Source organism: Solanum stenotomum, chromosome 11 (genome assembly GCF_019186545.1).
Source record: "Solanum stenotomum isolate F172 chromosome 11, ASM1918654v1, whole genome shotgun sequence".
NCBI classification, from domain to species: Eukaryota; Viridiplantae; Streptophyta; class Magnoliopsida; order Solanales; family Solanaceae; genus Solanum; species Solanum stenotomum.
In genome coordinates, this window is record NC_064292.1 from 10393486 (window position 1) to 10416403 (window position 22918).

Here is a 22918-nt window from a genome sequence, read left to right on the forward strand (position 1 = left end):
GTAAATGCAAAAAGTCACTCTTAAAATCTCTTAATTACACCTTACATATATACCTTCTCCTCCATTCTCCTACAATTATCTACTTATTTATTATTTTATTGTTGGAGTTTCTGTTTTGAGTGTTTTTAGTTGAGGATATTGTCGTTGTTTAACATTCAAATTGGGGGGTTTTCAAATTTAACTGAACTACGAACTCACTCAATGACTACATATTACACTTGAGTTTTTTAAAAAGAAAAAAAAATAGAGATTTTAGAAAATTCGTAGTTTAAAAATGTGAGGAAACCCCTTCTATTTTAACCAACAAAGATTAGTATGAAAATGTGCTTATTGTGCTTTATCAAGAAATTACAACTCTTTAGGATGGTCAACACTCATAAGAAAAATCACAACTCTATGGAAAAGTCACAATCCTTCAATGTGAAAATGTGTCTTTTCCAATAAATATAATATCAAAGATAGAAATATGTTAAATTGGGTGTTTTAAAAAGAAGAATAGAAAACTTAGAAATTCGTAATTTAAAAATGTGAGGAAACCTTTATATTTATAGCCAACAAAGGCTAGCATGAAAATATACTTATTCTGCCTTATCATAAAAGTCACAACCTTTCAAAATCATGCGGCTTCACGTTCAACCGCATGCAAAAATAACTTTTGATGTGTTTCTTGCTTATACGTGTTATTTTTATCAAGAGAAAAGCCAATTTTTCTTGTCGCAACAAACTTATAATATGTGTCTCTAGTCATCCCAATCATTAAAGCAACAAAATTTACATTCCATTTGAATTACTTTTGTCTACTAAAATTGAAATAGGACAAAAACTTGCCTTACGTAAGTGGAGACTTTAGTCCTCTTGTTTTCTGTAGACCACATGCCTTTAGCTAAGCTTATGTTTAACCTTGGAAATTGCTAATTTGCTACTGAGAACATTAAAATCCAAAGTATTTTCAAACACAACCTTCTTCCCCTATCCATTACTTCGATCCTCAGACTCAAAACACCTGCTTCTTTTCAAACAACCTTCTCGTTTCAATTCGAGCAATGAGACGATAGAGATAAAATATGATCAGATGAAGGAGAAACAGAAGAAAGGAATGAAGAACAAAGAGAATCAACAACTATAATTTGGGAAATTTTAATTGCATTGAATGAATTAATCAGTACACATATTCCATGGCATATATACACATTGCACATGTCACTAACTAACTTGCTAGCTGACATGACAGCTAATTGTTCCTCTAACTAAGTTGACAGTTGTGTAACTACTAACTAGATGATTGGATTAAGTTATACTAACGGTCCCATAGCTATGTAACTCCTATAGTTTTAATACTCCCCCTCAAACTAGGTCCTATGAAGACACTCAAGACACCTAGTTTGGACAATAAGAACTCATGTTGAGTCTTTCACAAATCTTTAGTCAATAAGTCTTCCAGTTGATCATGTGTTTCCCTGATAAAGTGACTATCTATCTCGATATGTTAAGTTCTGTCATGAAATACTGGATCTGCAGCTATTTGAATAGCTGCTTTGCTATCATAGTAGATTGATACTGGTCCTTCAATCTGAATTTCCAATTACTTAGCAGGTTAGTGACCCAGACTACCTCAATTGTTAAGCCTGCTAAAGTTCTATACTCAGCCTCTATTGAACTTCTGCTTGGATATCCAGGCAATGAGAGAGTCACCAAGTTTGAGGATGTAACCTGTTACAGTCTGGCCCAATCAACATCACAATACCATGTTAGTTTCATGTCCTTCTCTGATCCCAATGTTTCACTGTGGGTCTCTGCATAAACTGACTTAATGTTCGAACTGTGTAGGCAATATCAGATGGTTAAGTAAAGTAGTTTCCCAATAATTCTTTGATATTGTTGTACATTTTCAAATAGTTCAACCAACTCAGTTGCCCCATCATCAGCTTACTCAGCTTTAGTCAGTTTTATGTTACACTCCAAAGGAGTTAAAGTTATCTTGCCTCATCTTAAACCAACTTCTGCTAATAACTCTATAGCATACTTCCTTTGGTTTATCAAAATTCCCTTATTTAATCTGCTAAATTCAATTCCCAAGAAAAACTTTAACTCTCTTAAATCTTTAATATTGGAAGATTGACAGAGTACTAGTTTGGTATCCTGGATCAGTTGTGTGTCATTGCCACTTATTAGAAAATCATCCACATAGACCAGTATAGTTACCATCTTGTTTCCTTGCTTCTTAGTTAATAAAGAGTAGTTCAGATGACTCTTCTTATATCCTGAGTTTACTAATGCTTCTGTTAGTTTGAAGTTCTATAGTCTAGATGCTTGTTTGAGTCCATACAAAGACTTAACAAGCTTACAGACCATAGGTGTCTCCCCCAGACCTTCAAACCTTTAGGCTTCTCCTTCAAAACATCTTCCAACAAATACCCTAGCAAGAAGGCATTGTAGACAACCATTTGGAATAAGAGTCAATTCTCTACAACACCTAATGTAATAACAGTTCTAACTGTCACCATTTTCACTACTAGTGAAAAAGGTTTCTTGATAATCAACACCAATAGTATGATTGTATCCCTTTGCTACAAGTCTTGTTTTGTATCTTTTCATATCACGTCAGGCTTGTATTTGATCTTGTACACTCATTTGATCTTGTGCACTCATTTGCAGCCAATCATTGACTGACCATAAGGTAAAGGAACTAGTTTCCAAGTCCCGTTATCTTTCAAAGCTTGCTTCATAACATCAACTCATCTTGCATCTGTTACAATTTCTTCATAAGTTGATGGTTCCACACCCGTGGAGATTTTTGCTATGTATGCTTGATATGGGGAAGAAACATAGTTTGTTATAGGGTGAGGAACTGGTTTGATGACTTTAGTACTATTAATGTGATAAGCCTGATGCCATGTACGTGGTGCAGTGGCCCTTACTGACCTTTTAAGAGTAGTATGTTAGCATGTAGTTCCAAATCAGGTTGGTCAGCACCAATAACAACATCTGGTGTAGGGTATAGATCTATAGCAATATCCCTTGCCCCACCATCTGGAAACAACTCACCACCACTACTAGTGGAGTCTGTAGGGGGTTCAACATGAGTCAAAGGATCATCCTCATCCAAGTGAAATGGAAAAATAGGCAAAAGCAATAACTCTAGGCGAGAACTTGTTAACTTTGACAACCTTAGTTGCATAGCATATACAACCAAGTACTCTCAGGTGAGCAAAATTCAACTTTGTGTATATGAACTTATATGGAGATTTTCCCTTAAGCATTGGTGTATGCAGCCTATTTATCATATAAACTGTAGTTAAGACACATTCATCCCAAAACCTGATAGGTATACTCCCTTGGAATCTGAGTGCTATAGCCACCTCTAATACGTGTCAATGTTTCCTTTCCATAACACAATTTTGTTGTGGTGTGTGAGGAGTATAATTCATGAGTATTCAAATAGAGTATTGCACTTTTTATTAAAAAACTCACTACCATTGTTAGTTCTAAAAATCTTCATAGAAGTGGCAAATTGAGTTGTATACATACCCACGCGTTGCGCAGTTAATAGATAAACATAATCTTAAATATTGATTTATGGATAATTTTAAAATTCAATTTACTATATAATAATATCATAAAGTTTATATGAGAAAATGTTAATACATTGATAACTTATAATAAAAAACTTAAGAAAATAAATATATAAGCTTAGTTCATTGTCTAAATTTGACAATAATAATTTTTAGCATTATTTAATTTATTTATTATCCTCTTGTTAGAATAATAAAGATATAAAAAATATTATTAAACGAAAATAAAATTTAACATAGAAAAGTCTTACAATTATGATAATGCTAAATATAAAATTAAGAAGTTTTAATCATATCACCTTGTATTTCAAAGCTTTTAAATTTTGTCCTTTAATTTCTCTAAAAAATCACATATCAATTATATGATATTGAAAAAATATATATAATTATATGATATTTAGTGCTATATAATTCTTAGAGTTAAATGATATTTTTATAAATTTATTTTCAAAATCAATTTAAAATTTTAAGAATTCTACATCATTTATAGCATACATAAAAATATTATAAAATCAAGACTCCAATCATAAAATTGTAAATGAAAAGAACGTAATTAATTGCAAAAATGAAGGAAATAATATTTAAGAAAAGAAATATTGAGAAAAAATTGTTTAACCCATTTTTATTTGGATGCAACGGTTTTTTCAGTATTAGCTACTTCTCAAGCAAAGCGATAGTTATTTATTTTTTATTTTTCATATATTTTGTGTTATGAGAAGACAATCAACAAAAATGAATGAAAACATTAAAAGAAAGTGTAGTTCCCACTTTCCTACTTGCTGTCCCCCATTTATCTTTCACTTCCTCCTCCGCCTTTTAGTGATTATAATTTTTTTACCTTATAAATTTTAATTTATATGTTATATCTTTATTTACATTCAAATGGATAAATAAATAAACTTAATCATCTCAATTCAATTTTTAAAATTTATAATTATAGTTAACTTTATCTCCGAAGTAGTTTGAATTTAAATTTTTGATCTTTATCTTTTAAAACTAATTAACTTCTCAATTCAAAATTTAAATAATTCTTAAAAGGACTTTAAAAGGAAGATTATTATTATTATTAAGATTTATTATGTTTTAAAATAACTTTCACACGTGATATTTTATGGTAATAATGCTTATTATTATAATATTATTATTTTGTTTCTCCTATTTTTTTTATATATAGAGAGAGATATTGTATTAATTTATTGCAAAGATATTTTGGAATTAAAGAAGTATGTTATTGTATATACAGAGAGTTATTAAATTAAATGTTCATGAAAAAAATCGTTATAATTTGGTGTGTGTGGGGAGGGAAGTCACCGCATGCATTTAGCAACATGAGCTATGCATGTGTATAACACTGTCATGTGTATATACTTTGAAGTATTATCATTGCTTATTAATTTTCAAAACATTATATGAATAATTATTTATCTAAAGAGAAAATAAAGAAACTAACAAACTAAGTTCTTATGCAATGCGTCTTCACTTTTTTGCTATTACAATAAAAGTAACAATTAATTAATATAATTTATATGGATCACAAGAATAATCTATTAAACTTTTGTAACATCTCACTGTTACAATATATATAAAGGTTTACTAAGAAATCAACCAAGCCTATTTATTATATTTAAAATGAAAAGGTATGATAATATACTACTAAACTAATTATATAAAACGGTTAAAAATAATTATGCCATAAGATATATTTAATATACAAATGGATAGTGTCACTTGATCTTTTAGTAAGCATAACTTTTTAAAAATGTAAGTATTTATTTATAAACTATAAAATGAATAGAGAGAATTTTGCCTTTCACAAATAATTTATAAAATATCTATTTTGCAAAAGACGTACATATTTTCTACTCTTTAAAAGAACTTTCATATTATTATTTTTCATTTAAAGCTACAGAAAGACACTTTAAACGTGTGTGAATAGGAATTATATCCATTGATTCATTGATGCAAGTATTTTTGTCTATTTCTAGTATTACTGCAATTAAAATAAAATAAACAATCTATAAATATTGAATACTATTTACTAATATGTATTAAATAGGAATAGTTAGATCTTAATATATATTAAATGAACTAAAAAACTGAAACTAGAACAATCTTTATTACAAACACAATTAAACAATTATGAAACAGAAATAGATAGATTTATAGTTTAAGACATGAAAAGTTGATGTTTAAACAGAGTTCAAGAATATTGTCCCTAAAATTATCATGTTTGCATTTATTCTAAATTAATTAAAATAGAAATTTGTGTTACGTTAATGTGCAGAAATAATTAGTAATGTGAAAATCCACAATATATACATTATGAATATAAAATTTACCTTGTCATCTTGCAAACTAACTTTAAAGAGAAGGATATTTACTTTTTGTACTTATCCAGCACTAATCACAATCGAATAATTTGAATTTTGAAATTTTATCGTGTGAATTTGCTTAAAATATTTGATATCGTATAAAATTGTAAAGCCATAACTAATTTTGGTGTTCAAAAGAACAATATTTGGTTTCTACATCGTAGGTATTTAATTGATGGGCAGTTTTAAAACTGTTTTGGATTTTAAGCTTTTATTAAATTAAATAATCTAAAATCTATGAAGGGAATCCTTATAAATATTAATTTAGGATGTGGTAAAGTGCAGTTGAAGCCGTTCATTATGGATAGTTGCTGTTGTTGTTATTATTATTATTATTATATATATTATTATTATTATTATTATATTATTATTATATTATTATTATTAATTATTATATTATTATTATTATTATTATTATTATATTATTATTATTATTATTATGCATGCCCGTACGTTGCGCGGTTAGTTGATAAATATAATTATAAATATTAATTTATAGACAATTTTAAAATTTAACTTATTATTAATTAATATTATCAAATAAATGCTACATATTAAATATGTGTAGATAATAACTTTAACAATATATTAAAATAAAAAATAAATGTAATGATACAAACCCAGCGAATTAAACATCAATCCTCCTGAAAAAAAAAACAGTAAAAAGTTAATTAATAATAAGTTAAATTTTATATAACGCGATAAAATAAAATAAAATTATAAATGTAAATTTAAAAAAATTATTTGTTAAATGTCCAACATATTTGATAATTAAAAGTCAATTTAAATTACTTGCTCAGAAAGATATGATATTACCCCGTATAAATTGTTTGTTTAACTCAAAAGTTCAGAAAGAATCAAGTTACCAACAATATATTACATAATTTGATATCACTTAAAAACAACTCTGAATTTGAGCAGCATCAAAAACAGTCACAACTCATAAATATATATTACCTTTATCTATACTCAACCACATGACATATATATAGATTAAATAAGATAAAATTATTCAACTTTATCTAGGACAAATATCAAAATAACCTTTAAGATAGAAAGTCAATAATTCTTGTGTGTCTCGTGAACCTGAAACTAAAAGTAAGTTGGACTTTGGAGCAATATGCTTGTATGTCTCTTGTGTCATGTTGCTGATAATTTCAAATAGACTATACAAATTGTTCATAATAACAATTTTGGCTCTACTAAGAAATAATTTTTAAAACAGGAACAGAATGCAACATGCTAGCAACTCTTGCTCAAGTTTGTTCCACAATCTCACACAATTTCTTCTTCCATAGACCACATATATATGCTCATCGTCGACTTTAAAATTTACCATTTACTTAAATATAATTAGTTAGCAAGTATTGGCAAATATTGAAAAAAAAAAACAAAAGCATGCAAGGAATCACACTTCTGGGTTCAACCACATATTTAATATGGAATCAATATAAGTCTAAACACTGTCCCATTAACGGATTATAGATTAGCTACCCTTGAACTTCTAAATTGTATATTACAATAAAATTATATTTAGGATTTCAAGAGGATAAGTGCACTATTACAAAAAAATAAAAATAGATCTAAGATATATATTTGATTGATTTACATTTAGGTTCTTATCATTAAACCTACTAACTTTCAATTATAGATTCAAAATTATTCTTACTTTTTAAAATAGTAGTAGTAGTAATTGTGTATCATCCACTATTATTAGTTTTAATATACATATTTAGTTTCATTATACAAAATTTTTACAATGAATTAGGAATTTTCAATGGGACAAACTTGAAAATTTAAAAAGATTGAAAGAAATTATTTTAATTATACACTAACTAATTACCATTAAACTTAACATCTCAATTACACTACATATGGATATATAAATTATTACCTGAAGAAATCTCAAATCCTTTTTTTCACACTTATATTCTAATTTGTCGTCGCAAATGCTCCCACCGAAAGATTTTCATCTCATGAAAGGCAAAATATGCAAAAATACAATAATCACAAATTACTTATTAAGATTAATGAGTAACAAAGAGATTAAGAATATGATTGGCGTGGAAACAAATTATATAGAGAATGATATTGTGCCAATAAAAAAAAAGTGATCAATATACTCTTTGGAGAAAAAAATCAATATGCTCTTTCACAAATTCTTTGGATGTTGTTGTATAAAGTGGGGACAGGAGGAAAAAAAAAAGTGCTCCTGCGAGAGAGAATGGGGGGAAGTGGGAAGTTGTGGTGGTTTTATAATCCTCTTTTTGTTTTTTATTTTAATTGATTTATTTTATTATTTTATATTTTATTACTTTGACAATCAGTTTTCTTTAGTAACTGTAATATTATAAAAAAACTGCAATATTAAAATAAAATAAAAAAACATAATAAAAAGACTAAAGTAACTGCAAATTTTGAATTTTTAAAAAGCGGTAAAAGTTTAAATAAAAAAAAATTCCTTTTAATGTTAACTTTATTTTTATTTTCGAAATTTAAATTAATTTAATAATTAAGATTATTATTATGATAATATCTGTTTTAATTTTTTTTAAATTTTATTATTATTATTATTATTATTATTATTATTATTATTATTATACATTTGTTTTGCTATAAATAAGGAGGTTGTGGAAACATATTATTATTGTCATTATTAAATAAACAATTTTTAATTATTTTTTAAAAAACTCAAAATTTGAGAATGTAACTACTATTTTTAAACTTGTTTTTTTTTTTAAAAAAAACAAACAATTTTTATTAATTTAAAACTCTAACTTATCTTCTAAAATAGTAACTTCTCTTCCTTATTAAAAAAACAAATTAATTATATTTAATTAATTGATAATTTAAAAGTTAAAAATTAGAGATTAATTGTGGCGCTGACACGTAGACGTTATCACCTCTCATAATATAGATATATAGATTATTGACATGTGTCAATATTTATCTACATATTTATTTATTATTGATTATTTAAAATCATATCATATATTTATATAAAAGAGAACCCTAGGCCCGTCTACGTGGCGCCATCACAAGCTAGAATTTCCTTTTAAATTTATTTGTTTCCAAAAATAGCCTTCCCTTTCATGAAAAGATGCGACTTATATGAAAAGTTGTGACTTTTATGAAGAATAACGATTTTTATGAAGACTTACCCAAAAATAGTCATCCCTTTCATGAAATGATGTGACTTTTATAAAAAGTTGTGACTTTTATGAAGAGTTGCGACTTTTATGACGAGTTACGACTTTTATGAAAAATTGTGACTTTTATATAAGGTTCTGACCTTTTCGAAGGGTTGTAACCTTTCTAAAAAGTTGTGACATTTCCGATAAGGCACAATAAGAATTCGTTCACATTATCCTTTGTTGTCTATAAATAGAAGGATTTCCTCTCATTTTAAAACAATGAAAATTCTGAACTTTTTCTTCTTCCTTCTTCTGAACAATTAAATATATGAATACTTTGCTCCTGTTTAGTGGCTCACTGACAGCATTGTTTTTGTATCAATATACTTGTGAATAAAATCATTCCATCCTGAGAGGATCTATTCCATTAAACCTCGGGTACTAGAGGGGAATAATTTCCTTAAGGGGACACTGTACATTCAGTAGGCTCAATTTTTTCCTTTCTGTTTTATCTATTGTTATAGATCCTGGTATATATTTTTTTTACATTCATTAATTTATGCTTATGATATTAATTATTATTTTTTAGTACATGTTTTGTTGTTTATGTTTCTGCAAAGTTATTGTTATAGTATTTGTTAGTACATATAAATATTATTCATTTATTAGAAAATTTAATATCTCATGTTGATGTTCATCTAATTTCTCAAAAATATCAAATAGTAACACTTCCCGGAGGCAAAGGGATAAATTATAAAATCAAATTAAAGATGATTGATTGAAGGATAAATGATAATGATTATTTTCTTTTACATTATTAATGTACATTACTACATAATCTTGTATGTAAGATAATATAGTGTTTTAGTTTTAATGACTGATAGATTGTAAGTATTATTTTATAAATTCTGTGATAATATTTCTGCGTGAAGCGCGAATAATTTTACTAGTTATTTAAAATTTAAGATTCTAAAAACTTCTTGTAATTATTGACATGTGTCAATATTTATTTAGATAATTATTTATTATTGATAATTTAAAATTTAAAATTCTGAAAAATTGTGGTAATGACATGTGTCATTTTTTCTTCTCCTTTTATATATAGATAGATGTGAACCTCTTTAACAAAGTTATAACATGATTTCAATTTGAACAAATACAACCATGTCATCTAGCTATAATCATCAACTAATGTAAAAAAAAAAAACCTAAAACCATTGTGAGTAGCTATGTTTAGGGACCCATACATCCACATGTACCATATTAAAGATACTACTACTTCTAGTACAACTCAAAGAAAATGGCAGCCTAGTTTGTTTTGCCACAGGGCAAATTGTGCATTCATCCTTAATGATGTTGTCCTATCCTTCCAATGCTAATGACATCTTCCTGAGAAAATTTATGGATGGATGTCCTAATCTCTTGTGCCATAATAGATCTTCTCCAACATTCTGTACATTAACAACCATCAATTTTGGTCCTTTATTAATGTCATGATGAATATTGTTGTCCAGCAAAATATAGAGACCTCCAATTTCTTTACCAATCCCCTTCACTTTTCCAATAGAGTGATCATGAAACACACAAAACTCAGGGAAAAATTTGATTGAACATTGTAGTTGTTTGGTGAGTTGTGATACAGACAACAAATCATACTTGAAATCAGGTACCACCAACACTTCTTTTAAGACATTTCTACCATCCTATTTATACTTCCCAACATGAGAAATTGTAGTGGTTTGTCCATTAGGTAAATGCACTTGCTTTCTATTTGGCAAAACACATGTCAAACAATACATCTAATTTTGAGGTAATGTGCTTAGTTTCTCCTGAATCAACTATCCAGTGTTTGTGATCACTATTGGTATTATAATCTACCATAAAATCATGTGCAATACCTGCCATGTTGATGGTTGATTTTTCAGTGCTTTTCTCCTTGCTAAGCAATTTCAATATCTGTTCATACTTTGTAAATGTTGGCTGCTCCATAATATGCATGTCCTGCATACCTTGGCTTCTCACAACTGCACTAAAAGGATCATCACAGCCAACTACATTTTCCATCCTTATCCCACCAAATTTATATCTAAACTTGGGATGACCAGAAGGATACCCCAACTACTTTGTAACAAGTCTTCTTGGTATGTCCTTTCAGCTTACAAACTTCACATTGCAAGCCACAATTCTTCTTGTTCCTCTCTGAAGTATTTAGGAAATTATAACCAACATCGTTGGAAGAGGTATTGTTCCCAGCTTGTTGATAACCTTAACCATTAGTATCTAGATTAACATTTCCAACATGAAAACTACTATTTTGTGAATATAGTTAGGTCTGCTAAAGTTGGTGTTTCCTACATAGAGAGCAGTTGATGATTCATATGAACCAACTGTCAGTCTTTGACTTTTATCAGCAATGATCATTGAGTAAGTTTTATTCAAGGATGGTAGAGGTATCATCATCAGTATTTGACTCCTTTGTTGGCTATAAGACTCAATCCCATTAGAAAAAGAAATAAGCGCATATACTGCAGATGACTAACATACACTTTCGACTTATCACAACCACACGATGGTGGAGGAACAAGTGCATCAAACTCATCCCAAAGTACACACAATCTCGTAAAATAAGTAGATACACATGAAGTATCTTGAGTAATTGTACAAATTTCTCTATGTAATTGATAACCTTTTGATCCATCAACTTTGTCGAAACGAATGTGGTATAATATACCAAAGTACAACAGGACTCAACCTTTGAGTCTTTCAAAATATTAAAATAAAATTCATAAAGTATAATTACTTTTGTCAATTAATGCCTTCGACTATATAAGTAATTGCAATAAGGAAAAATATAAATTTACCCTCAAAATTAGTATAACAATACTATATCAATTATCTCCATTGTTTTAGTGTGAAATGAATAGAAACATAACTCACCATGCTCTCAATCTTACCAAAGAGCTCTTCGTTCTTTATTGATAGTTTAACAAACTCATGCTATCAAATTTTAAATGTTAAATGTGATATATTCTTATCCAAAATGGTTCATAGAACCGAGGATATTTTTAAGTATCTTATATTTACCGAAACTAGTATTTTTTTTAATGGACTACTTGAACATTCACAAAATATGAGCAATCCATTTTGTTATTTTCTCTCTTTTTAAGAGTAATAATACTAATACTAAATTACTACACTATAGTACTATTAACTTGCCATAATAAAGATATTTTATGAAGCTACATGGCAGTCTTTCATTGGTCAGAACAACCAATACTGACGTGTTTTTTCCCACAAAATGCCTAAAACCTTATTTTATTAGCACAGAAAAGAAAAATAAAAACCAAAAAAATGTTTACATAGCAAAATTCCCAAATCCAAAAATCTCGCCGATCTGTGTGCTTTGAAGATCAGCAGAGAAACGCACATCAATTTTTATTGTTTTCTTGTAAGGTAAAAATGAGTATATTTGCATCAAGATTTTTTTTCCCATTTGATTGGGTTAATTGGGTTGTTTTTATTGTAATTTAAACGTTTTAAGAAAATGGGTTTATGTTAAAAATGGTTGATTCCAATGCCTGATTTTGCAATTTTAAAATTCAGAGGCTAAATTTAGGGAATTTGGTAAATTGGGTTTGCCTAAAGAAACGATTTTTATGAGATTTTCAACTTGTGATAAAGATGTGTTTTTTAGTGGGTAAATCTTGATTTTTGATTACTTTTCTGCTGTTTCTGTGTGGGTTTTGTGATGTAGCTTTTGTTCTGTTTAGGTATGATTCAGTTGTATGTAAAGTTTGATAATTGGTACTCATGATGTTGGTTGTCTTATAGGTTCCTCTTGTTGGGGAGTCTGAACTGGAGTGAAGTTCTGCATTTTAATACCTTTGAGGATGAAGAAAATGGAGCGTATCGCGAATGTTGCTTTGTTAGGTATGGTTTCTGTTGATTTTGATTCATGCATTCTTTGTTGTTAATTGGAGAGGCACAATGTAGGTGAATGCTTATTTTTCTTGTTGAATATACTTTGCAAGATGAGTCATGCTAAGTATCAACTTAAATTTTGCACCCAAGAGTACGGTTTGTGGTTAATGAAGTGGGTTGAGGCAAAAACACTAGGCAATATTTCCCCATCTATCCAAGCAGCCCTGGTACCTTTGCTGCTGGAAGGTAGCAAGGTACCTGGTGGAATTAGTTGAGGTGCACGCAAGTTGGTTTGGATACCACTATCATAAAAATAAAAGAAGTAACTTAAGTTTTGTACCTTTTGATTTTCTCTGCAGCTGCACTTCCTATCTTTGTGTAGTTGGAATTTGAGTAGACATGTACTGTAACTATTAATACAGTAGGTTCCACTCTACATATCCAGTTCATTGAGTAAACATATATGGAAGAATGGGTTCTTAATTACATTTTAGCTGAATGAAAATACATGTATCTGATAAAAACGTTTTTACCATTTTCTTATGTATTGGATGTTTGTTTCATCATTTTGATTTGTTGAGGTCATTTCTCTACCCGATAGTTAGCTATGCCGATATTAGAAATTTACATGTACCCTCGAGGATATTTTCCTGCTGCCAGTTTTTTTCTCTTCTTTTTTAAAACCCCTTTTCTCAATGTTTGTTTGTTCTCGAATAATATATGCTATCTGGAGATTAGAAAGTATAATTAGGTGGTCATGGCGATTTTAAATCACTTTTAAATTTTATGTTGATGCAATTACCTTGAAACTCTTGCTTTTTTGGTGGATTCAGGTTTGAGTCTGGCACCACTGGTGGTGAATGTGGATCCAAATGTAAATGTCATTGTAACAGCCTGCCTTACTGTCTTTGTGGGTTGCTGCCGTTCTGTTAAGCCTACTCCACCTTCGGTATATATTCTGGACTCCAAGTTGCAGTTTCCCTTTTTTTTTTTCAGTCCTGTCTGTCATGATGTCACCTAAAATATTTGATTGCTGTACTCCAGGAAACAATGTCTAATGAACATGCAATGAGGTTTCCCTTGGTTGGAAGTGCAATGCTCTTGTCATTGTTCTTGCTTTTTAAATTCCTGTCAAAAGACCTGGTTAATGCTGTGTTGACGTGCTACTTCTTCGTACTTGGCATTGCTGCACTTTCGTATGTTCTCTCCGTATGGATCATTCTGCTATGCTTAATATATTCTATTTCAAGTTACTGAACAGTAGTTTTTCTGTGCATGTGCTTTATGTCATCTCTTTCTTTGTGGCTTTACAGGGCAACATTGTTACCTGCTATTAAGCGTTTTTTGCCAAATAAGTGGAATGATGATCTCATAATATGGCACTTCCCATATTTCCGCTGTAGGGACCACTTTCTTGTCTCTTCTGAAAATGCCAATTGAACCTGTTAGAAGAATCCTTGGGCTTACAATGCTCATTTTAGTTATTTATTTTCCTCCTTTTCAGCTTTGGAGATTGAGTTCACAAGGTCTCAGATTGTTGCTGCAATTCCTGGAACCATTTTCTGTGTATGGTATGCTAAACAGAAGCATTGGCTAGCTAACAACGTTTTGGGCCTTGCCTTTTGCATTCAGGTTTGTCAGCATATATCTAAGTTACATTATTCATTTTTACTGGATCACCAGTTTTTTTTTTCCTTATTCCTTCTTTCAACTTGTTTTGGATGAGGCGTAGTTGTTGTATCCCTTCTTTCTGCTTGCAAAAGTCAGACTCTCAGTTAAATACACATTTCTCCTGTGTTTGAAATTTGCAGCTGTTATTGTTCCAACACTTCTTATTCCATATTAACAAACATCTTGTGTGGGCGCCCCCATATTGAGTTACCAATGAGTGCATGATAAGCTGCCAAGCCTGCTAGTAGTAATGGGTTGATGGCTAATCTGGCTCCCGTCTCATAATCAATTTCATTTAATAACTAAAAAATCTTATCATTCATTCTAAGAAAATGTGGTTTAGTACCACTCACTAGTCCGGTGTCTGAGTTTGAGATATGAAGGTGTTCTGCTCGTTTGCTACCTGGCTGTTTATTGCATCATTAATAAGCAATTGGATATTCGCCAATCATATAATTTGTGAGCTACATGCTTCAAACGCAGTTTGTGTGGCTTGATGTGTTAGTATATCATTTGTCCTGACAATAGAGTCTTAAAATTTCTTCATTTTCAGAGGCCAAATTCACATGGACTTCCTATTTTGAAAATTATGTTTAATTAAGATGGATGTTATATGACTTAGGTAGAGTATATTGTATACTTCCTCCATCCAATTTTATGTAGTAGATGTTATTATGGCTTATTTAAAAATCCCCTTATTCCAATTTATGTGATGCACTTACCTTTTTTATCCGTTTAAAAGGAATGGTATTTTATTTTGTATTTAGAAATGTTTCAACTTTAAACTTTTCATTTTACGCTTAATGAGATGATTTATGGCCCACACAAACATCTATAGTTTGTTTTAGAGACAAGATTCAAAAAAAATTCTTTCTTTTTCAAACTTCATGCCTAGCCAAAGTGAATCACATAAAGTGGACGGAGGGATATATGCCAAAATGGAGAGAGTATCATACAATTGGGACAAAGGAAGTACTAATTTAAGACTCATTGATTCCTTTTCTTTTTTATTTTAATATGTACCCTTTATCAAACTAGGTGACGTGAATGGAGAGGTCAACTTTCATATAAATAAATCACATTTGTCTACACTTGTTCTAGGACCAAGCATAGTTGTGTTTGTCTAGCTGCAAAGGCGACCCACCTTTATGTAATTTGGATCCGTGATGTCACTTTGATGCCTTTATTTTATTTTCTTATTTATTGATAACGGGAAAATCTCATTTGATTGGCCTACATTTATGAATTTGGTAGAATATGGGCCCACCCCTCTTCCGTGCTCCCACTAAAACACCAGGATCCTTGTCATTGATAGGGTTCTTACTTGTGACATGCGCCCTACCTACATCCCACATTGGATCGTTACATTGAGCCAACATTACATTATCTATTTGTATGCTTCGAATGAATGGAGATTTTTGCAGAGCTGAAAAGTGTTTGGTCCCCTCTTAAGTCTCATCATGTCTACCTTGATGAATGATATGGATTTTCCTTTGCACTTTTGATTTCAGGGTATTGAAATGCTTTCACTTGGATCATTTAAGACTGGTGCCATACTATTGGTAAGTGAAGAAATTTGTGTATTATATGTAATTGTACATGGTTCATAGGTGTCATTCTGTTTATGTTTCTGGCCTTGAACCAAAAATTCCTTTGTTTTTCCTTATTTGATTCTTCCCAATATCCCTTTGAAGAAGTGGGAAAAGAACTTCATGAGATATTTCTAATGATTTTACTTGCACAAAGACATCCCTTTTGCTTGGATTATATTATATTAACCCCTAATGGTACAGTTTTTTAGGCTTCTTTACGGCGTTCTTTCACACAGGCATTAGCACTTGCTTATACAACTTTCTATAATCATTAACTTGTCGCTGATGTGGAATGCCCATGGCTTTTGAAAAATGCAGGCAGGACTTTTTGTGTATGACATCTTCTGGGTCTTTTTTACCCCAGTGATGGTCAGTGTAGCCAAATCTTTTGATGCTCCTATCAAGGTGTGTATAGTGACCTTTTTTTTGTAGCTGATTCTTTAAATTTTCCATTCCACACCTTTATTAGTTACTATGTCCTGAGTATAAAATTGCTGTCTGCAGCTTTTGTTTCCCACAGCGGATGCTAAACGCCCCTTCTCAATGCTGGGTCTTGGAGATATAGTTATCCCAGGTATAACCTCCATTTTCATAAAAATCTATTTCTGATTTTTGACCTGTGCTATTTGTAAATAGCTATGAATGCAACTTTACAAATTATTAGCTATGACTAAACCAGAGAGATTAAGCATAATGGAGGGATCCTCCATCTCAAACCATGAGGTTTGGGAGACAGTAAGAGGAAAAGGTGGAAAAAACCACTGTTGGTCCCTCGAGAAGGAATGAGGGATGAGGTTTACCATATTGAAGAAAAGCTTTATTTTGTTTACTCTAGCTACTGAACTTATTTTTTCTTTCACAAATGCTTATTATTTGCTTTTTGCCGTGGTCTTACATCATTTTCTTCTGCAACTCCTCCTTTACTTGAGTAAATACACTTGGTAACATTTGATCAATTCAATCTTTCAGGCATTTTTGTTGCATTGGCACTCCGTTTTGATGTTTCCAGGGGGAAGGAGCCCCAATACTTCAAGAGTGCATTTTTAGGATACACATTTGGTTTGGCACTTACAATATTTGTTATGAACTGGTTCCAAGCTGCACAGGTTGGTGTCTGAATTAAACTTTTAACACTATATCCCTAGGAAGAAACCGCTGCCTTTAATTTTTGACTTGACATTTGTTTCTTTTCAGCCTGCTCTGCTATATATTGTTCCAGCTGTAATTGGATTCTTGGCGGTGCATTGCATATGGAACGGGGATGTGAAGCCTGTATGTTTTTCTTGACCATCTGTTTTTACCAAGTCTACTAGCTGACTTTACTGTTTATGGCTCTGACTTCTATTATGCTGTTTACTCCCATTTTTTAGCTACATACTGTATGGAGATTAGATTTCCTCATCAGATGTTTGGGAAAAAACACTTCTTCTAGAAGCTATGTTGCTCGGACTCTCCAAAATTGTTGCTACACCAGTGTCGGATTCTTCAAAATGCTCTACTTTTGTAGTATTGGACACACACCCATAGGCATTTTTGAAGAGTCCGAGCAACATAGTTGTCTAGGAGTTCATATGAGAAATTGCATCTAATGGCTTGGTTGAAAACTATTTAAAGTAGGAGAAAGGAAGGTTTCTTGCTGTTTTTTCGAGTAAAGCATAAAAGGATTAAAACTTTTTTCCTGCCTTTTGAGTTGTTAATCTTTTATAGAGTATGAACCAAACCTTCACTACCTTTTATATGAAGGAAAAAGACTTGGTTTCTGTTATATTTCCGTTTCGAATGCTGAAACTGTATTCTTGATTTTTTTGTTGAGCAGTTGTTGGAGTTTGACGAAGGAAAGACAAAAGACGCGGAAGAAGCTGAAGCCAAAGAAAGCAAGAAGGTAGAATGAGTCTTAAGTAGACAGACTGACATTAAAGAGAGACAATGACCCTCCAATTAGGCTATGTATCGCCGTGGATTAATAGTCACACAAGGCAGCAGATATTGTTGGTTAAGCAACAAAGTTTGTTGTATTAGATTTTTGAGACTGACCATCAGTAGTACTGGCCTTTTATGTTATACCTTAAAGTTGATATTATTAAATGTCAATTTTTTCTCTTTCATTTTGGGGTTACCCTTTTTACACATTTTACTGCATTTGCCAGATTCTTTGAAATGTTTTGGTGATTTCAGATTATAGCATCTGGTTCAAAGTCTGTCAACTTATACATGGTTGTTTATTCCATGAAAAAAAGGGACTATATTTTGGTTGTGACTAAGTAGTAAATTATACACTTTTATGTATAGCTAATTCACTTCTGGCAGTAGCCTCACAGTGTGCAATTTATGGAAGGACAAATCCAATGGCGCTAAGAGTGGTCAGTTGGACATACTTTGTTGAAAAATCATACTATATATATTCAAAATTGTATGAGGAATGTAGGTAAAAAAAATATTTTTCATACATGTGTATTAAATCTTGAACAATTCTTATGAAATTTCTTGCTTCACCATGGCTCACTCTGCCTATTCAACATACACAACTCTTCCTCACTACAACTAGAACTACTTCTACAAATTACAGACGAATAAATTAACTGAAACAAATTCTCTAATGTTTCTTAGCAAATATGTTATTAATCTCAATTGAGGTTCATTCTCTTGGAAGGGACGTGCTCCATCTTCCTGATTTGCAATTGCGACATTAAGTACCAATTAAGTCATCAAGTCGTAAATTAGGGGTGGGATTGGATAACTTCAGTGGAATCGGAGTTAATTTTGATAGGGCTAAGATTGTTTTGGACTGCTAAGGATAGTCCTCTTCTCATAGCTTGTAGCTCGGCTCTCACAGGGTTCGCCATAGGGATGGGTTCCATAAAGCCCATCACCCATCCACCAAGATCGTTTCTGATTACTCCTCCCAGGTCCAGGATTGCCCCGTTTACATTGAACTTGTAGGTTCCAGGGTCGGGAGGGTTCCATTTGACTTGGACGAGTTTTTTGGTGTTCCTCTCCCTTCTTTTGTTGACAATTGCCAGGCTTGGGTGACAGGCTGTGGGTTTCCGAGGCTCTGACTTCCCTAGTAAACTATAAACTTTATGTATGTCTAATTTACTTCTGGCAGTGGTCTCACACAGTGCAATTTATGGAAGGACAAATCCCTCAGGTGCAGTGGCGTAGCCACATATAGCTCAGGGTGGTCAGTCAGACATTCTTTGTCGAAAAATCATACTATATCTTGTGATGATCTTGAAGATCTACCGCTGCAAATGGAGAAGTTGATCAGCTTGCGTTACCTCAACATTAGCAACACTTGTCTCTTGAAGATGCCGTTCCATCTGAGCAAGTTGAAAAGTCTCGATGTGCTAGTGGGTGCCAAGTTTCTTATAAGTGATTGCGGTGTTTTGAGGATGGAAGATTTGGGTGAACTGCATAACCTGTATGGATCTCTATCAATTCTAGAGTTGCAAAATGTGGTTGATAGAAGGGAAGCTTTGAAGGCAAAGATGAGTGAGAAGAATCATGTTGAAAAATTATCATTGGAGTGGAGTGGAAGTAGTACTGCAGACAATTCACAAACTGAAAGAGACATACTTGATGAGCTATGCCCACACACAAACATAAAAAAAGTCGAAATCACCGGATATAGAGGGAAATTTTTTCCAAATTGGCTAGCTGATCCTTTGTTTTATAAGCTGGTGAAATTGCCTCTTTGCCACTGCAAGGACTGTGATTCCTTGCCAGCACTAGGGCAACTCCGTTCTTTGAAATTCCTTTCCATTAGAGAGATGCATGGAATAACAGAGGTCACTGAAGAATTCTTTGGTAGTTGGTCCTTCACAAAGCCTTTTAATTCTCTTGAGAAGCTTGAATTTGAAGATATGCCGGAGTGGAAGCAATGGCACGTACTAGGAAATGGAGAGTTCCCTGCACTTGAGAAGCTTTCAATTCAAAATTGTCCGAAGTTGATTAGGAAGTTGCCTGAAAATCTTTCTTCTCTAACAGAATTGATAATTTCAAGATGTCCTGTACTCAATTTGGAGACACCTATCAAACTTTCAAATTTACAAATATTTGATGTTGATGATTCTCCTGTTTTTGATGACAGTCAACTGTTTGGATCTCAACTTGAAGGAATGAAGCAGATTGAGGGATTATATATTGGTGATTGTAACTCTCTCACCTCCTTTCCTTTTAGCATTCTTCCGAGTACCTTGAAGGAAATAGGCATATTTCGTTGCCAGAAATTGAAATTGGAGGCACCAGTTGGTGATATGATTTCTAGCAGTTATTGTAACATGTTTCTCGAGAAATGGACACTGTGTGGATTTGACACTTTTATAGATGATATATCACCTGAGTTGGTCCCAAGAGCACGCAAATTGGATGTATTTAGTTCCCAGAACCTTACTAAGTTTTTTATTCCTACTGCTACTGATAGTCTCAGTATTTGGAATTGTAAGAATCTTGAAAAAGTTTCAGGGGCCTGTCAGATGACACATTTGCGTATTATCCGATGTTCGAAGCTGAAGTGGTTGCCAGAACATATGACGGAGCTCCTTCCTTCTCTTAAGGAACTACATCTGTCTTATTGTCCAGAAATAGAGTTCTTTCCAGAAGGAGGATTGCCTTTCAATTCACAAAAGCTTGAGATCCGTAATTGCAAGAAACTAGTGAATGGACGAAAGGAATGGCGTTTACAGAGACTCTCCTGTCTCAGAGAGTTATGGATCAATCATGATGGCAGTGACGAAGAGATTCTTGCCGGTGAGAATTGGGAGTTGTGTTCCTCTATTCAAAGGCTTGAGGTATCCAATATGAAAACATTAAGCAGCCAACTTCTCAAAAGCCTCTCATCTCTTGAATATCTATGCATTGCTGATATACCTCAAATTCAGTCAATGGTGGAAGAAGGGCTTCCCTCATCTCTTTCTCAGCTCCATTTAAATGACCAACATCAACTCCATTCACTACTGACAGAAGGTTTTCGGTACCTCACTTCACTTCAAAGTCTAGTCATCTCCTCCTGCCATCAACTCCAGTCTCTTTCTGATGAAGGTTATTGTTTTTGTATGTGATGCTAAGTGCTGTCATGTTAGTACTTTTGTCTTGATATTTTTGGTATAACTTTTGAATTAATTTTAATACAAAGTTCTAGAATGTAGAAGATATTGTAATATGTGGTGGAGCTTGATTTAAGCACAAAATAGGGAGACAATTTCCAGGATTTAAGGGATTTGACACCACCTTATGTATCTATATATGTGTAAGCTTTTGCTGAATGAAAAGATCAGCTCCTTTTCTCCAAATTATCTCTCTATTATCATAATTGCCTTCTCTTTCTCCACTTCAATTGGCATCAGAGCTAAATTGATCTTTTAGGGACTATTTTGAGAGAGAAAAACACAGCAAGATCACCTACCAAGTTTAACTTGTCCAAGTTTTTTTTGTTCAGTTTTCTTTCACATGGCCTCTAGTAGCTCTCCTCTTTCACCCCCTATCTTTAATGGCGAGAACTACCAAGTTTGGGCAGTGAAGATGAAAACATACTTGAAGGGTCTTGGATTATGGAAGTATGTTGAGGAAGACAGCGCTCCAGAGCCTTTGAGAGCAAACCCAACTCTTCAGCAGATCAGAAGTCATGAAGAAGAGATTGCAAAAGGTCCAAAAGCCCTGTCTTTCATTCACGCAGCTATCTCAGATTCAATTTTGACCAGGATCATGACATGTGAATCTGCCAAAGAAGCTTGGATATGCTGAAGCAAGAATTCCAAGGGAGCGATAGGACGAGGCAAATGCAAATATTGAATCTAAGAAAAGAATTTGAGATGTTAAGAATGAAAGAGACCGAAAAGGTGAAAGATTATATTGATAGAATCATGAAAATCGTCAATCAGATCAGATTGTTAGGGGAAAAAGTAGAAGAGCAGAGGATTGTTGAGAATGTGATGGTGACACTTCCAGAAAAGTTTGAAGCAAAATTTCCTCAATTGAAGATACCTGGGATATGTCTCGTGTCACATTGAATGAACTATCCAACGCTCTTCTAGCAGTGGAAAAAAGGAAAGCTTTTAGAGAGAAAGAGAGTACAAGTGAAATCGCTCTTGTGGCTGTTCAAAGATCTAAAGCTCAGTTGGATGGTGAATCAAAAAGGCAACAAAATGGAAGATATGGTAAGGAGAAGAAGGAGCAATAAAACAACCGAGGGAGATATAAAAGATCCAAGTATCCACCTTGTCCCTATTGTAAAAAGACCAATCATACAGACAAATTTTGTTGGTACAGACCTGAAGTTCAATGCAAGTTGTGCAAACAGTTTGGTCATGTGGATAAGGTGTGCAAAATAAATCAAAACTATCTAGCTCAAGTTCAACCCCAACCAGCTCAAGTTACTGTAAATGTTGAAGATCCTGAAGAGAAGTTGTTTGCTGCTTCTATTGCTGGAGAATGCAATGTAGCAGCTCAAGATCATGATGTGTGGCTTGTTGATAGTGGATGCACGCATCACATGACAGCTAACTTGAACATTTTTGAATGGCTGGACAAAAATTATTTCTCCAAAGTCAGACTTGGAGATGACAGACTTGTAGATGCAAAGGGAAAATGAGCAGTTGCTGTTCAAACTCCCTCAGGTATGAAGATTATATCTGATGTATTATTTGTTCCTGAAATTA

The 22918-nt window shown here is 32.2% G+C and overlaps 2 protein-coding genes across 2 annotated transcripts; both read left to right on the forward strand.

Annotated features, from left to right (window-relative positions):
- Positions 1–12386: 12386 nt before the first annotated feature.
- LOC125844044 (signal peptide peptidase-like) lies at positions 12387–18367 on the forward strand. The gene is made up of 12 exons (XM_049523276.1): positions 12387–12531; positions 12910–13008; positions 13833–13948; positions 14044–14195; positions 14313–14398; positions 14504–14631; positions 16182–16232; positions 16581–16667; positions 16767–16836; positions 17232–17368; positions 17457–17534; positions 18079–18367. Exons 2-12 carry the CDS (start codon positions 12969–12971, stop codon positions 18151–18153), a joined length of 1020 nt encoding a protein of 339 aa, XP_049379233.1. The 5' UTR covers positions 12387–12531; positions 12910–12968; the 3' UTR covers positions 18154–18367.
- A 742-nt stretch (positions 18368–19109) lies between these two features.
- On the forward strand, positions 19110–22004 carry LOC125845643 (putative disease resistance protein At3g14460). Its single transcript, XM_049525191.1, has 3 exons — positions 19110–19198; positions 19369–21302; positions 21700–22004. The coding sequence occupies exons 1-3, from the start codon at positions 19110–19112 to the stop codon at positions 22002–22004; spliced, it is 2328 nt and encodes a 775-aa protein (XP_049381148.1).
- The last annotated feature ends 914 nt before the right edge of the window (positions 22005–22918 follow it).